General features: G+C 47.8%; 1 protein-coding gene across 1 annotated transcript in view; it reads right to left on the reverse strand.

Annotated features, from left to right (window-relative positions):
• Nucleotides 1–16261, reverse strand: part of LGR6 (leucine rich repeat containing G protein-coupled receptor 6) — a 169280-nt gene that overhangs the window by 49193 nt on the left and 103826 nt on the right. The window contains exon 5 of the mRNA XM_005492487.4: nucleotides 7524–7739. Coding sequence (XP_005492544.4) covers nucleotides 7524–7739 — 216 coding nt within the window. The remainder of the gene's footprint in view (nucleotides 1–7523; nucleotides 7740–16261) is intronic.

The raw sequence follows: 16261 nt of genomic DNA on the forward strand, positions 1-16261 counted from the left end.
CATTTCAGAGGAAGGGGAAGGGAAGGAGAAGATATCTGATAAAATATGTTTGCTTCTTTGAGCAAACGGGAAAAAAGAAAAGGATGTTGCCTGCAGGAAAACTTGGATTGTGACTTTAAGAGGAGAAAAGAAGCCTGAGATCAAAATGAGAATCTTATGGGAGAATTTTCTCTTTGTCACAAGAAAAGAAGTTCGTGCCCAGATGGTTTCCTCCATCAAAAGTTAGCACTTCTGGTCATGCTGCCTTCTCTTCAGCTGGTGCTGAAAACCACTTTGAGTTCCTTTGCCACTGGATACTGCCTTTGGCAAAGAGAGGGTTGGGGTCTGGAGTTGCTGTGGGATCACATGAAGAGGTACCACAAGAACAACATGGCCCAATCCCCTGTCTGCTGTGAGGGGACAGTGAGGGACAAAGGAATGCTGAGCATCCAGAATTCAGCATTCTGGATGCTCCCTGGAGCTTTGTCAGAATGGTGTGACTGGACACCTTGTCTGAGCTCAGACATGCTGCCCAGCTGACTGCTATCATTGCAGCCAGGCAAGGAGACAGCAGAGAGAAGCAATCACCTGCTGTGTTTATATTTGGCTCAAGAGTGCTTTGTTTGGAGGCAGAGTAATGAAAATCATCCGAAGGAAGTTCTTTGTTGGTGAGAAAATTATGAACGACCAAAAAAGGGAGTTATAAAAAAATTTGCTGTCCAAGTTGAACTCTAGAGTTACCCAACCACATGGCAATAATAGAAACAAGAGAGCTGGAAAGGTAAACACTTGAAAAGACGTTCCTGCCTTCCATCCTGCCTCATTTTTTCTCCCCTGGTAAACAAATTTTAACAAGTGGAATTGCAACATCTCCAGTGCTTGTCAATTTGAGCTCAGCCCACACAACGTTATATTCTGCCCTGTAAATTACAGCTCAGCTGGTTTGATAGTAGCTCAAGGTGCTTGATTCAGGGCTATAAACAACCCCTGTGATGCAAAAACATGGGAAGTCTTTAAGCTTTTGCTGTAACCCATCCGTCACCCTGGTAGGGGCAATGGGCTTTAGGAGCTGAGTCTCTTCCTTTGCAGGTCAGTGCCATGGGGTGAGGATGGGTTTGGGCAAATATCCATGGAAGGCTGTGCCCAGAATGGGGACAGTCACTGCTGTTTTGTGGGCTGGCTGTTCTCAGCCATGCACTTCCATCAGAAACAGGAACAGCCGTGGCTGCACTGAGCCCTGGCAGGGTGGGAGCTCCTGCAGCAGCACAAGGGCTCCCACCTGCCGTGGGATGAGTGAGCACCTTGGTGAGCCCTTGCTGAAACCAACATCAGTGACAGCGGCTGCAGAATCCCACACGGGCTGGCGACAGAGGCTGCAGCCTGGCTGGTGCCTCAGGTGGTGAGAATTTAGAAGCAAAGCAGGAAAAAATCAAACTCTACAGGATTAATTCTGACCTGCAATAAGAAACATTCAACAGACTCTAGGAAGATTTTCTCTCCTTGCCAACAATTTCTTATCAGAACTTGGGAATAAATGGGATTTCCTCCCTCATTCATGCAGCACCCTTAGTCAAATTTGTTCAGTTTTCATCTGGCTTCCTTTTCCATTTAGTTTTTCAGAGAATTCAAAGGTTCTGGAGAACAGTCTGAGAGACAGCCCAACACAGGCAGCACCTTCAACTCTGGCAATGCCACCTCCAAGGGGACTGCACATTTGTCTTACACAGAAGCGAAATAAGCTGAACTAGTGCCTAAATACTGCTTTAATGAAGGTGCTTGTCTTCATGGGCAAGGAAAGGGAAATTTTATCAACATCTGCATTGAACAATGCTGAAAGCAGATCTGGTAGGACAAACGTGGTGCTGATACCCACACTGGTAACTGGATGTCAATGAACTGAAATGGGTGCAGAGAAGAGCAACAAAAATGATCCAAAGGCTGGAAAAAAAATAGGATGAAGACTTAGAGAACTCAATCTGTTTAGCTTATTAAATAAGATCAAGGGGATGAGTGCAGTGTAATGTATAGGATTCTTCCTGGTTAGAAACTGGGTACTAAAATGGTTCTGTGATTTAACAGAGAAAAGAATAATAAGAACAAATGTCTGAAGTCAAAGCCAAAGAAAATTTAAATGGGAAATATGAGTCTTTTTTTTTTTAACACTAAGGATGATTAACCACTGGAACAGACTACAAAGAGAAGTGGTGGATTTGCCATTGCTTTCATTTTTAATGACTTCATTTTTTTCTTTTAAAAAAGGACAAATGCAAACATTTTCCATCAATTATTTGCATTAGATGATTTGAACCAAGCTCAAATCTGACATCATATGAATTCTCCCCTGACGAGCCACAGCCATGATGAGCTTCCATCTTTATTGTGGCAAAATTGTCCTTTTCCTCAACTTGGCCATGGATAAGTAGAGAAATCTAAATCATAAATGGTGCAAATTCCATGGATTGTTTCCATTACTGGAGGACCAGCATGAGGCTTATCTGGTGAAGAATAAAGCTCGATCAGAAATGACATTCTCAGGGTGCACTGGAGCACGATTTGCTTCTTCCTCAAGTGCTGGAGAAAGAAATCCACTTTTGCCAAGGCAGCAAGCTTGGTCCTCTGAGAGAAAAGGCACTTTTGCCAACAAAAAGGCTCATGAATGGGACCCAGATGTCCCAGGCAATATTGTTCTTAGTGATAATGAATTGCACATGCCTGGCACTCCCTGCCAGCACCAAAGTTCCCAACAGCTTCTCAGAGAGACACTGGTAACCCCCTTGCACAGGTGAGGGCAGGGATTCACAGGCTCATCCTGCACCAGGCTGGGCTTTGGGTGCTGGGAGGCCCCAGGGGCCACAGATGGCACTGGAATGACTGATCAGCTTCCCTGGGAAGCTGGGGTGTGTTGATGGCTGCTCCTGGGCAAGGAAGACACTGAAGAGCAGTGGTCCCTTCTGAAAGTCTCAGCCAGAGTTCCACCAGAACAAGGACAAAATGAGAATGGGAACCCAGGAGTCTTGCAAGCAAGTTTTCTCTTCTATCCACTAAACCATTCTGCTAGAGAGAGAGCTGCATCATGTCCTTTAATGACAAAAACTGTGAGAAAGAGGAATTCTACTAAAGATCCTTCATTTACTGTCTTCACACTTTCAGCTGGAAGGTGCTGCTGAGTGACCTTGACAATAAATTATCAGCTCATATTCAGCTTGTGTGAATGCCCAGTGCAACAGAGGGGAGAACCAGCCCTCTATGAGCACACACACTATCAGGCTTTTATAAATCTCCAGGGGAGAGGTATTGGTGCTTAGTAGATACGAAAAAAAGCAAATGAAGTGACAGGGATAGCTAGAAGTGGAAAAATGGGTACAGAACAGCATTGTACCATGATATAAACCAGAATTAATTAATTTTTGGCTTTGATGCAGTGTACAGAGTTGGTCTCTTCACCTGAAGGTGTGAAGGAAAAAATAAGTGTAATATGAGAACTGACTTCTGATTTTACACAGACAGGTAGCAACAGGACAAGGGAAAAAGAAGGTAGATTTTTTTTTTTAACTGAGAGAGAGTAGATTTAGGTGAGATGTTGGGAAGAGATTCTTCCCTGTGAGGGTGGGCAGGCCCTGGCACAGGGTGCCCAGAGCAGCTGTGGCTGCCCCTGGATCCCTGGCAGTGCCCAAGGCCAGGCTGGACAGGGCTGAGAGCAGCCTGGAATAGTGAATGTGTCCCTGTCCATGGCAGGGGGTGGAATGAGATGAACTTTAAGCTCCCTTCAAACCCAAACCATCCTGAGATTCCATGTTGCAAACCAGGTAAGAGGATGGGGACTGGAAGAGCTGAGCTGAGGGAAGGGTGCAGTAGACATGACAAATCCAGCAGTGGCACAGAGGAGATGGACACACAGCACAAGGATCAGAGGGTGTTAAACAAAACTAACTGGTAATGGCATGGGAACAACTTTTCCCAGAGTCCTTTTTTGACCAGGTAGGCAAGGGTGAGGGCCAGATCAGAGGAGTGGAGCTTCTCTTTTGCTCCCATTATGGGGCCAAAATGATTCCTAGAGGTTTGCAGGATCCAAGGCTCCCTGTGGACCCAAACAAAGAAGGATCTGGGTTTTGACCTAGTTTGCTCTAACTTAAGGGGTTCTCTGCTATGTGATGAAAGTAAAACTACTTGAAGATTTTCTCTGTTGAGGTCCCTCATTACAGAGCAAACCTCTTTCCTGCTTGGCCTGTTTTGGAAAGTTCACTCTGGCTCTGTGTCCCACACACATCCCAGCACCTCTGCTAAGAGCTCCTTTGGTGACAGCAGGGAAGAGGGGAACTGCAGCCCTCTGCAGAGATGTGGCAGCAAGGACACATCTGCAGCATGGGGGATTCCCTGGCAATGTAAGATTTTTCTTGAGAACCCCTCTGAAGAGTGGGACTGCAAAAGGTGCTGTGATTCCTGGCTTGAGACTTCTTGCTGAATTCAGCTGTCAGAGGAAATGAGGGACACTACTGAGAGCTGCTGTCAGACACTTCATTGGACTGTCAGCACAGCAGCATGGGGGTTTCAGATGCTGACTGCTGAATGAAAAATCTCAAGATTTATGCTCAAGAAAGATGTTGATTTTTGTAAAGCAACCTTTACTTCATACAAACCATCAGCTGAAAAGTATTCAGGATTATTTCTGTGCGCAAGTACTAAGATACATTTGGCCCTGAATAGATCAGACTGGAAGGTAACCACCGATTCCCATGAAGTATCCTGATCAAATATCCACCTCTCTTCTGCCATCAAAGCACAGTGCCAGCACCCCGGCTCATGGAGCCTTTGTTATAAAATCTGGGAAAGGATGGTGCCAGTTACAGAGATTCATGGATTTCATGATGAGTGATGAACATGGGGCTCTGCTCCCTGAACAGCCTGCAGCCCTAGTTTGAAGCTTGCAGCAGCAATAGATGGGAATAAGATCAGGGAATTCCTCAGCAAAGGTGTCATTTATTACAGACACCAAACCTTTAAAGTATTCCAGATTGAGGCTCTGATGTCAGTGCTTGTGGCAGTGCCGGATGGTGAAATGGTTCTGCTCAGGGCACAAGGGGTGTGGAGGAGGAACAGCACAGCTGCACCTGGGAGGCTCCTGTCCTCAGCCATGGTCAGTCATGGTCAGTAATGGTCAGTAATGGTCAGCAATGGTCAGCCATGCTCAGCTGTGGTCAGCTGTGGTCTGCTGTGGTCAGCCATGGTCAACCATGGTCAGCCATGGTCAGCTGTCATCAGTCATGGTCAGCAATGATCAGCCATGGTCAGCTGTGGTCAGCCACACTCAGCCATGTCCCGCCGTGTCCCTGAATCCTGACCAGGCTACACATGAGGGTTTCCCCTGTGCCCAGCCCCTCTGCCCGTGCCTTTCCCCACACCAGGGGCTCATTCTAACTCTGCAGCTGGGAGTTCTGTGTCTGTAGCAGCAGGCAGATGCTCCATGTACCTGCAAACCCCGACATTTGCAGAGGAAGGCCACAGACCAGCTGCACCCTGGGCGGAATGCCTTCTCTCCAGCTTGGCTGCCTTTTGGGAACATTGGCTTGTCAGCTCGGTGGGTGAGTCTGGAGCAGGGACATGTCCCTGCCTGGGACACAGGAGGGACACTGGGTGACTTTCCACTGGTGATGTGTTGACAAGGGCTTGCATGGAAGCATGGGAGAGATTGATGGGGCCAGTTCTGCCAAACACTTGTGATCCCACAAAAATGCAGCATCGTGTCCCGCAGAGCCTGGCAGGATCACACATGTGTTCCCTTCCAATTGTGTGTGGTGGGACATTATTCCCTCCCTTGTGACCTAATGGTCAATGACTTTTATTTCTCAAGCCTGCCTGGTTAATTAAGGAGTTGCTTCTTGCCCACAGTATGGGATGAGCCGGAATGAAAGCAGCATGCTTTGGAGACTGAAATGAAACCCCAAATGTCAGCTCACCCGCTGAGTGAGCTATTAAAGCCGACTGAAGTGGTTGCATTGTGGTGGCCAGGGGTTGCCTTAGAGAATGAGCACTATTGTGGGTGAAAACTACTTTTTTGATTTTTCTCAACTTGCTTTTTGCTTTTCTCCTAAATAAGCCTTTATGCTTTGTCTAAACAGATGAATTTGATGCTTAATAAAACTCTGAACTGTGCTTTGTCCAAGCACTTTCCATGCTGGATGGTCTCAGTAAACACTTTAAATTTTGAAAGGGAAATAATTGCTAAACTTTCACTAGGGCACTACATGCTGAGGTTACTTAACACCCTGCTATCAGTACAAATTACCAAACTAGAGATGGCATTTCATGTGCATAGAGGAGCTCTAAAGCATTTGGCAATCACACTCCAACTTGCTTATCAACACCAAAGAAGTAACAACCATCCAATTTGCACATGTGAAGTTCCTCTTAAAGGGAAGATAATCTGTTGATAGAAAGGATGCCCCTCCAGACCAGCTGCCAGAGGGATCAGTTCCCTTCTGCCGGAGGCTGTGCCTGGTTTGGTGTCTCACTGCCCATGGAGGGAGCGCTTCCATCCCGGAGCAGCGCTGCTCTCCCTCCCCAGGAGCGTCTCCATCCCAAAGCAGCGCTGCTTTCCTTAGGGAGCGTTTCCATCCCAGCAACGCTGCTTTCCCTAGGGAGCGTTTCCATCCCGGAGCAGCGCTGCTCTCCCCAGGGAATGTTTCCATCCAGAGCAGCGCTACTCTCTCTCCCCAGGGAATGCTTCCATCCCTGAGCAGCGCTGCTCTCTCTCCTCTGGGAACATTTCCATCCCGGAGCAGCGCTGCTCTCTCTCCCCTGGGAATATTTCCATCCCTGAGCAGCGCTGCTCTCCCCAGGGAATGTTTCCATCCAGAGCAGCGCTGCTCGCTCTCCCCAGGAGCGTTTCCATCCCAGAGCAGCGCTGCTCTCCCTCCCCAGGAGCGTTTCCATCCCAGAGCAGCGCTGCTCTCCCTCCCCAGCGCTCCCAGTTCTGGCCAGGAGATTCTAACAACAAGAACTGGACAGTAACCACCGCAGAACATCTGACCTGCAGATGTACCACACTCATGCAAATAAGCAGGCACTGGCTTGGACAAGGTGTTGACGTTAGACCTTTGGTTTAAAATCCTATTTGGTAATAAAAGGGGGGGGGGGGAGGAAGGGAGTGAGCTGGTATGTTTTCCAAGGAATTAAATTATTACTTTTTTGACCTGACTGCAGATTGCTGCAATTTAATTATTTTTTCATGTTGCTAGAAATTCCTGTAGTTTTAACCCAGGGATTGGAGGGACAAAAAAAAATGAGGTTTTTGTTGCTTGAGTCTTCAAGGAAAAGAATCTGGTTTTTGTTTCCAGTTACTGATTTTTTTTTAATACAAAACATTTATTGAATTATATTAGGGAGCTTTCTAGCTCTTCACTGAAAAGTGGGGAAAACATGATGAAAATCAAAAGAGGCAAATTTAGCAATTCATATCAAATGAGGGGAAACAAACCCTCTGCCCCTCTGAGCCCCTGGGCAGCACCTTGTCCCAGCCAAGGGAATAAGAAGTGGAGGAGGCTTACAGCACCACGAGGCTGCTGAGGTTCTGGAAGGCGAAGTCGGGGATGTGCCAGATCTGGTTGAGGGCCAGGGTCATGGCCTGCAGCGCTGGCAGGTGGTTGAGGGCGCGCACCGGGATCTCCGTCAGCGCGTTATCGTCCAGCCACAGGTGACGCAGGGACAGCAGCCCCTCGAAGCTCCTGTCGGGCACCACGGAGATGAGGTTTGCATCCAGGCGGCTGCGTGGGAGAGAAACAGGTGGGGATCAGTGAAAGCCCTTCCCCAGGTGTTGGGCAAAGGGAGAGGGATGGATTGATGGCCAGGGAGATTGGACTGGGCTGTAAATAGGAGATGGATTGATGGCCAGGGAGATTGGATTGGGCTGTAAATAATGATTAACATGAGAAGGTGTTGTGATGTTCCCACCTGTGCTGGGAGATGTTTGCCTGTGGAAACCCAGAGCACATTGGGAATATTTCTCTGTCTGCTCTAGGGTGTCTTGACCCCCAGGGCAGCACTGGCTTTGACCCTCATCCATGGAGAAAGTTTCCCAGACTTCAAGAGAGACTGGAATCCACAAAAGTGTGAAATAGATTATAGAGAGTAGTGTAGGTATGTCACTTAGGTGAGAAATTGAGGTTTTGGGATTTTTAGTGTGTTGTGGATGGAAGCAAGATGGAGGGCACAGGGTGTCATCCTGGATTACTTCTTCATGCTTTTTCCTCCTTCTCCATGGGTTTGGGTGGCATTTTGTAATTGGGCAGAAAAGTCTGCATTGGGGGCTCTGTGGGATGAGTTATTGGGTTAAAAGGGAAAATAATCCAGGTGTCAATTCTTAATTGGATAGTTTAGTCTTAAAAGACCTTGTAACAAGAGATTGTTGGCCATTTTGAGCCTTCTAATGAAAAGCTGCAGAACTCACAGCAGTGAGACTGTTTTAGTGATAAGAAATAATAAACACTTGAGTCTGAACATGAACTATCATCTCAAGTGCCTTCAATCCAGACCCAGAGAAACTGATATCTGCTCACCGCCTAATGATACCTCAGGTTTGGGCTTTTCTATTTTTCAGATTCTGTACTGCTTTAGTGTGTGGGTCTGGGCTTCATATAAAGGGATTGTAACCTCTCTTCACAGAGTAGGGAGACAAAACAATTCCTTCTCCAGCTGGGGACCAAGAACAAATGATCCAAATCTCAGGCCCAAGAGAAAAAACAACATGGAATGAAGAGAGAGAAACAAGAAGGATGGGACTGCGTGGGCTAAAGCTGTAATAGGACAATTAACTCCAATATGCAAATGGAGCAGAACTGTGCCATCCCAACCACCAGGGGTACCTGTGCAGGAGCCAGACCCTGTGTCACAGGGCAGGAGCTGAGCCTGTGCTCTGCTATCACACCTTTGGGCCTGTCCTCCCCTCCATTTGCCAGTTGCTTCTTTTTAATCATCGTGGAAAGCTTAAGCCGGTTGAACTTGAGGTTTAATTTGCTGAGAAATTTTAATTTTGAACATTTGTTTTTGTTTCAAAATAGAATGACAAGCCAAAAAATATTAAGGTTATTATGAAAAAACTTTAAAACTTAGATTTTGGAATCGTCTCTCTAAAGACCTTTTATTACAATGATGGTGAGCAGGATACAATGTGTTATCTGTAGATTTTGAAACCAAATTATAAGAGGAAAATACTTCAGATTTGGACTAAATACCAGGAACCAATTATACAAAATTTAAATTTCCATCCACAGCCAACAGAGCTTATTTTATTTTTCCAAGCTATCTAAGGCAGAGATCTCTGAATTCAAATTGCAGAGAGGAAGCACTTTGTCTCTTATCAAAGCATGAGAGAAGGAAGTTAACAGTGCTGTCATGGCCCAGCCCACAAATCAATGATCCTCCAGAAAGGAATGTGGTTAAGAAATTAGTATTCTTGACTATATAAAGTAATATTTTTGATGGAAGTTGAACACCAGAGCAAACCCCCAGACACTGTTACCCCCTCAGGTACAACCTTTTTGAAAGAGTACCAACATTTCATAGTTTACAGGACACTGAAATAACTGCAGGAGGAGGAGACCAAAGGCCCCATCATGAGTGGGAGAGGGGAGAGGCTGGGGGCAAGCCTTGCTTTCTGCAGGGGGGTGTGGGTGGTAGGTATTTCCTTGGGGAAATTCTCAGATAATCCTGGGAAACAAACCTTCCCTACATCACAGAAAGAAGCATTTCCTGCCCTGGGTGGACAAATCTGGAGATTTGTACCTGGTTAAGAAGTGCAGTCAAACCATCCTGAGATCTTCAGAAAAATGTCCTTAAAATGCAGAATACAAGCTCTGGTGCAGCATCACCTTAGACTGGAATGATAACCCAGGGTGGGTTAAACCCTATTCCATTACTCCCATTTTTCCACATTAATGTGTTAACCTCAGAGGGTGGTGAGGCCCTGGCACAGGGTGCCCAGAGCAGCTGTGGCTGCCCCTGGATCCCTGGAAATGTCCAAGGCTGGGTTGGATGGGGCTTGGAGCCACCTGAGATGTAGAAGGTGTCCCTGCCCATGGCAGAGGGTGGAACTGGATGGGCTTTGGGGTCCTTTCCAACCCAAACCATTCTGTGACTGATTCTGTGATTCTGTGATTCTGTTCAGTTGAGAAGACCACAAAAGCACATCACACCCAAAGCTCCACACCCACAGGTTTTGTGTCCTTGCTCAGAGGGCCAACACAAGACAATGGATTTTGATTTTTCCTTTTGAGAGAGTGGGCACTGCAAGTTCTGCCCCAATTTACTTACTGCCTCCCCAACTACAAACAAATCATAGAATAATATAATTCATCTTCTTGAGACAACAATTACAAAGAATAAAGATCAGAAAAGCAAACCCTGCAGCAGCTCAGAGTAAGGCTAAGGATTCTATTTGAAAATTTCATCAAAATGTTTTTGGACAAACAAGAACATTTTGAGCAAAATTAAAACTTCTGCACAAAATGGTAATTTTTGTTATTTTTTTTCCATTCCTTCCTCGGCATAAGAATTCTGTTAGGTTTTGGCATCATAAACTGTTAAAATAATAATAATAATTAAAAAAAGCAGCACTGCTTATTTTTCCCAGAGATACTCTTTCATCCAAATCCCTATAAGTTTAATGAAAATTGTTTTAAAGTGAATGCTCTGTTTCAAGTTTAATTAATTAAAGAAAAGATGATGAAAATACCCATGAGGGTAGTTATAAGTACTCAAACCCAAACTAAGCTTTCAGAAATGGAGATGCTAAACCAGAGCCAGGGGCTGGTACACCAGGCTGAGCTGGGCTGGGGACAGGGACAGGGATAGGACAGGGATAGGGACAGGGACAGGGACAGGGATAGGGATAGGGACAGGACAGGGATAGGGATAGGACAAGGACAGGGATAGGGACAGGAACAGGGACAGGGAAAGGGATAGGGACAGGAACAGGGATAGGGATAGGGATAGGGATAGGACAAGGACAAGAACAGGGATAGGACAGGGATAGGAATAGGGATAGAGATAGGGATAGGGATAGGGATAGGGATAGGGATAGGGATAGGACAAGGACAGGAACAGGGAGAGGGGTAGGGACAGGAACAGGGGTAGGGACAGGGATAGTACAGGGACAGGGACAGGACAGGAACAGGGACAGGGACAGGAGCAGGGACAGGGAGAGGACAGGAACACAGATAGGAATGGAACAGGGATAGGGACAGGGATAGGGATAGGATAGGAACAGGGACAGGGACAGGGACAGGGACAGGATAGGAACAGAGACAGGGACAAGGGAGCGAGGTGGAGCCCATGGCTGTCCCACTTTCCATCCCATTTTGCTCATGAGCTCCTCAGTATGACCCACAAAGGAGTTTGGTTTGTGATGCTGCCCCAGGACCTGGGGAAACCATGAATGCTGCTGGATTTGCTCTGCAGCTGTTTAGCAACACTCAGGAAAGGCCCTTTTCCCCCTAGGGATGTCCATGGGTATGAGGAGTGCAGCACGGATCCTTGGTGGAGGTTTTTGAGTGCTTGGGGCCATCCAAGGAATTTGTTGACACTCCTAGATGGTTCCTGGCTGTGGACATGCTGCAGCCTCGTGTGTCCACAGCTCTGTGCCTGCACAGCTCCTGCCAGTGAGAGGTGACCTCTGCAGGGCTCAGATAACCTCAGCTCTGCTGCTCCTCAGCTCTGCAGGGCTGCCTGGGCACCTCCTGACAAGGTGTGATGTGTGGCTGCTGTCTGTAGGAGTGCCAGGGGGTAGGATGGTGGGGGATGGATGGAGATGGGAGATCTCTGCAGGCAGGGCTGGGAACTTGTGGGTTATTGCAAAGGGCCTGGGTGCAGGGCCCTGCTGGGAGCTGCCAGCCACAGCTGGAGCAGGACTGAGAGAAGTAAAGAGAGAGAAGGCAAGAGAGTGGTAAAGAGGATGAGAGAGCAAGGAAGGGTAAAAAGAGCAAAATTCCCGCTACAATACAATGAATCTTCTTCTGTGCTGAATATTCTAATTCTCACTAACCAATCTAGTACAACATACAAATCCTATAACATTTACATACAGCCTATAAGAATCATTACGTTACCACACTGAGTTACATTTTAAACCCTAAAAACTCCTCTTTGGGCCCTTCTGCCAAGCTGGCAGGGTCTGCTCTGACCCTTGGGCCTGTCTGCAAGCAGAGGGTGTTGTTCCATCAAAAGGGGATCACCTTCAGCTGGGCACACCATTGTTTTCCAGTTGTTCAGTAACTGAGGTATCTCAAAGCTTGCTTTCATTTCAATCTCACTTATAGTTTCTATATTCTCAAAATCTTTTTCCAGGCAATCATATTTACAAGGCTTTCCTGTTTCATTTTCCCCAATATCTGTTCATGAGACACTCTCTGGGGTCACTTTCTGGGAAGCTCCAGCCATGTAATTTCTGTCAGTCTGCTCCAGAGTGTGGAGATCAGAGCTCAGATTACTCAGTGGAGCAAAAGGGAGACTTTCTGCTGGTACAATGAGCTGGACCTGAGAACTGTCAGATTCAACAGCCTGCTTGAACCACAGCACAGGAAAATATCTGGAGCCAGGTAAGTTAAAATGAGGAACTAGGATTGGCAGGTGGAGGCATTTCACATGCAGCGTGGTGGGCAGGACTCCTCATTGCCTTTGCAGCCCTGCTGAGGGGACATGGGCTCAGTGACAGCTGCATTCCTGGCACCAAGGGATGGTTAATTGCTCCTCAGGGAGCTGCTGGCTCTTTCTGCAATAGATGTGCATTCTTGCTAATAAAAGCTGTGCATCTGGGGATTGCTAATTGCTATGGCTTTCAGACAGCTCTCTACTCTCTTCTGGAAGCAGAAAAGCTGAAGTTCTTGGCACAGGGTTGTTAGTAATTATATCAATTATACTAAACAAAAACCAACCCAACAGTTCTCTCCTTTCTTCAGTGTGTGACTCTGGCTCTGTAAGTGTTTTGTGTTATGATTTATACCTGAGGTAATTGGGCTGATTAGTGGGTAAATGAGACAGCACAGGCCAGGGCTGGCTCCTCACCTTCCACAGAGATGTTTTAATCTTTGTTTCACCAAATCACTCAGTTGGTTTTCCTTGCAAGCTTTAACTCTTTGTTTGCTTGCAGAGGAAGGCACCTCTGGCAGAGCTGCTGGATGGCTCAGGAGAGGAGCTCATCCCACACCTGCTCTGAGCAGAGAGGGTCACACACAGGGACTCCAGATGTCAGCATGGCCAGGACTTCCAAGTGACTTCACAGGCCCAAGCAAGGCTCTGCTGAGCACTGGCCTGTCTGTTGCATGCAGAAGGAGCTGATTTTAAGTGGGACATTCAAGAGCAACAGCTTATGAAAACCAGCAGCTGCTCAAAGTCTCAGTTTCTGGCTTTAGAGCTGCATCTGCTGCTGAGAGTTACAGGGTGATTATATGGCTTAAACATGACTCAAGTCCTCAAAGTGCCTGCAGCCACCTCAGGCCTGGGGACTCAGGGGTAGTGAGAGAGGGAGAGGGAGCTGCCTGCAAGGACATCCACAGCCCACTGCTCTGAGGCAGCTTTTTCCCTGGGCAGATGATCACATCTGTGCAGAGCCATGGTGAGAGCACCAGGTCAGCTCCACATGTGAGTGTGCCTCAGCTTGCCAGCTGCTTCCTTTGCTGCTGCTGCTGGGGAGTGACAGCCCTGGGGAGGCAGAGGAACCGTGTGGGATGGGAAAGGGAAGTGTTCCCTTGGGCTGGACATTTTCAGCTCAGCTTCATACTGAGTTCCAGGGCCCAACATGCCTTGGAAGAGCCCCTTCATTGTTTGGATGTTGTCTGTGTTTGAGAAATGCTTGTGGAGAAATCAACTGCCTTCCAGAGAGGATGGTGGCATCAGGAACACTTTTAGAAGGAACCAGGCAAATAGGGAAGTTCTTTTCTAAGGAGAAAAGGTCAAGAGCAGGAGGTTCCTCCTTTCCAGTGACCAGAAGACAAATCAATGCCAGCAGTGCAGCTTCTGGGGAGGTCTGGCAGGGGTGGGGTCTGTGCAGTCCTCAGTGCAGTGACTGAGTTGTGAGGTTTGTGTTAATCCTGAGCTGATCTTGTGTTTTTTGTGTCACAGACCCAGCAGTTTCTGAGAACTGTCTTTTCCCGAGAAATGCTCCCAGAGTGTTACAGAAGATGTACAAGTGTGTTTCTGAGCTGTTGGTGACATAACTGGCAGAAGAACCAGAACAACCAGGGGATAACCAGAACCAGCCTCTCTGTTCCCTAACAGATGTGGTGCAAATGCCTCACCCTATGACTGGCAGAAGCAAATTTACCCATCTCTTACCATTTCCTTCTGGCTGTGAAGCCTTTACAGGGGGAGCTGCAGCCTGAAAACCAACAAAAATGCTCAATACCATGCTGTCAGGACACGTCCCAGATTTTGCTGCTGTTTTTTCCTTCCTCACACACATCAGAGCCAGAGAGAGCTGTCTGTCTGCATGTCTTAGGCCACTGATGTGCAGTGACTGCCCTCCAGCACAGCCTGGGATGTTCACCATGGCCCAGTCACCACAGGGGCAAAAAATATTGTGAGCCCATCCTCACAGTATTTTTTTGCAACACCTTGGGATGTTATCTCCCTTGATAAAGCTGGAGGAGACTTGCCACTGAAGATAAAGAGCACTGAGTGGTGCAGGTGCTCTCTCCAGAGCAGGGAGCTCCTCTGTGGTTCCCCGTGTGCAGCAAACCACAGGACACAAAGAAAGTTCATTCTGGAGGGAGATTTGTGCCCATTGAAGGTGTGAGGGCTGAGCCAGCAGCACGGTGAGGAAGCACTGGCTGACACCCCTGCCACCCCACCCCAGGGACAGCAGAGAGCAGCTCCTGCCTCCCTGGCCCCAGAGCACACACGTGTGTCAGCTGAACAGGGCTGAGCTCACCAGAAACGTCTAATTGGTGCCTCCAGGCAATCGTGTCTCTCTTCCTGTCTGAGTTTATCTTGAAAGGCTCGATTGAGTTACCTCCTCTCCCATAATAGGATCGAAGTTCCTTATAGTAACATAAGAAGGAGATGATGTCATTGCAGCTCCACTTCTCCGATAACTCACTCATGACTGGGGCCAAGAGCTCAGCTCCTTTCTCAGGCAGAGCTCCCAGCCTGAGTCAGGAGCTGCCTGGGGAGCCCCAGGAGCTGCTGAGGGCATGGCCAGGGAGGGCTCTGGGGCCACCCTGCCTGAGCCCACTCTGTCCCCACTGTTATGAGTAGAACAGCTGCCCCATTTTTTTTAAAAGGTTGCAGAGTTAACGGGTTGGGCCAGTTGCTGCCAGGGTAGAGTTCTAACTGTTTGTTATTGCAATCACCTGTTGCTGATGGTTAAGAATTCCCTCTTTGTCGAGTGGCACCCTGCTGCTTCCTAGAGGATGACACCCAGATGGTGAAGGGGAAGTCTGTGCCCATCTTGCTCATAGGCCCCCTTTAGACACAAGAAGGAGCTCTGAGGTTTCCCCTCAGAGAAGAAGAGCCCTCTCTTCTCTCCTCTCTTCTCTCTTCTCTCTTCTCTCTTCTCTCTTCTCTCTTCTCTCTTCTCTCTTCTCTCTTCTCTCTTCTCTCTTCTCTCCTCCTCTCTCTCTTCTCCAGGCAGAGCAGCCCCAGCTCCCTCAGCCTATTTCCAGAACAGGAAGGCTCCAGCCCTCAGCATGGCCTCCTCTGGGACCACTCCAACAGCGCCATTTACCCTCTGAATCTACAATTCATTATGGCAGCAAAGACACAAGAGGCAGGCAGAAAGAGAGACCCCTCACCAAACCTTGCCAAAAACCCCTAAAACAACGAGCCAACACAAAACTGATGAATCAAAGTGATGACTAGATGTGAGGAACAGAATCTAGTATCTGTCAAGACCTCTTAACCCCTCACCCTATCCTGAAAAGGATGTTGGCTAGGCAGAAGACCTCAAATGTTAAACCAGAAAGCCCAGGGATATTCCTGATGTTCTCGTGAGGATGGAACCCCAGCTCTGCCCACAGACCAGTGGACAAAACTGAACTCTTCCTCCTCCTCTGAGTCACTCCTGGGAGCAGCAGTGGTCGGAGCACGGGCCTGTTGGTTCTTCCCACCTGAGCTGATCATTTTTAATAAAGGCATTAAAAAGGAGAAAAGTCTCCTGCCCATGCTTATTTCACCCCCTGCCACAAGGGAGGGCAGCTCTGGGGTCACTCTGCTCGAGCCCACTCTGTCCCCACTGCCACACTGCCAGCTCCACTCCTGCTGCTCCTTGTGCTCAGCCCTTCTGGGGCTTGGCACA

This window comes from Zonotrichia albicollis, chromosome 28, assembly GCF_047830755.1.
Source record: "Zonotrichia albicollis isolate bZonAlb1 chromosome 28, bZonAlb1.hap1, whole genome shotgun sequence".
NCBI lineage: Eukaryota > Metazoa > Chordata > Aves > Passeriformes > Passerellidae > Zonotrichia > Zonotrichia albicollis.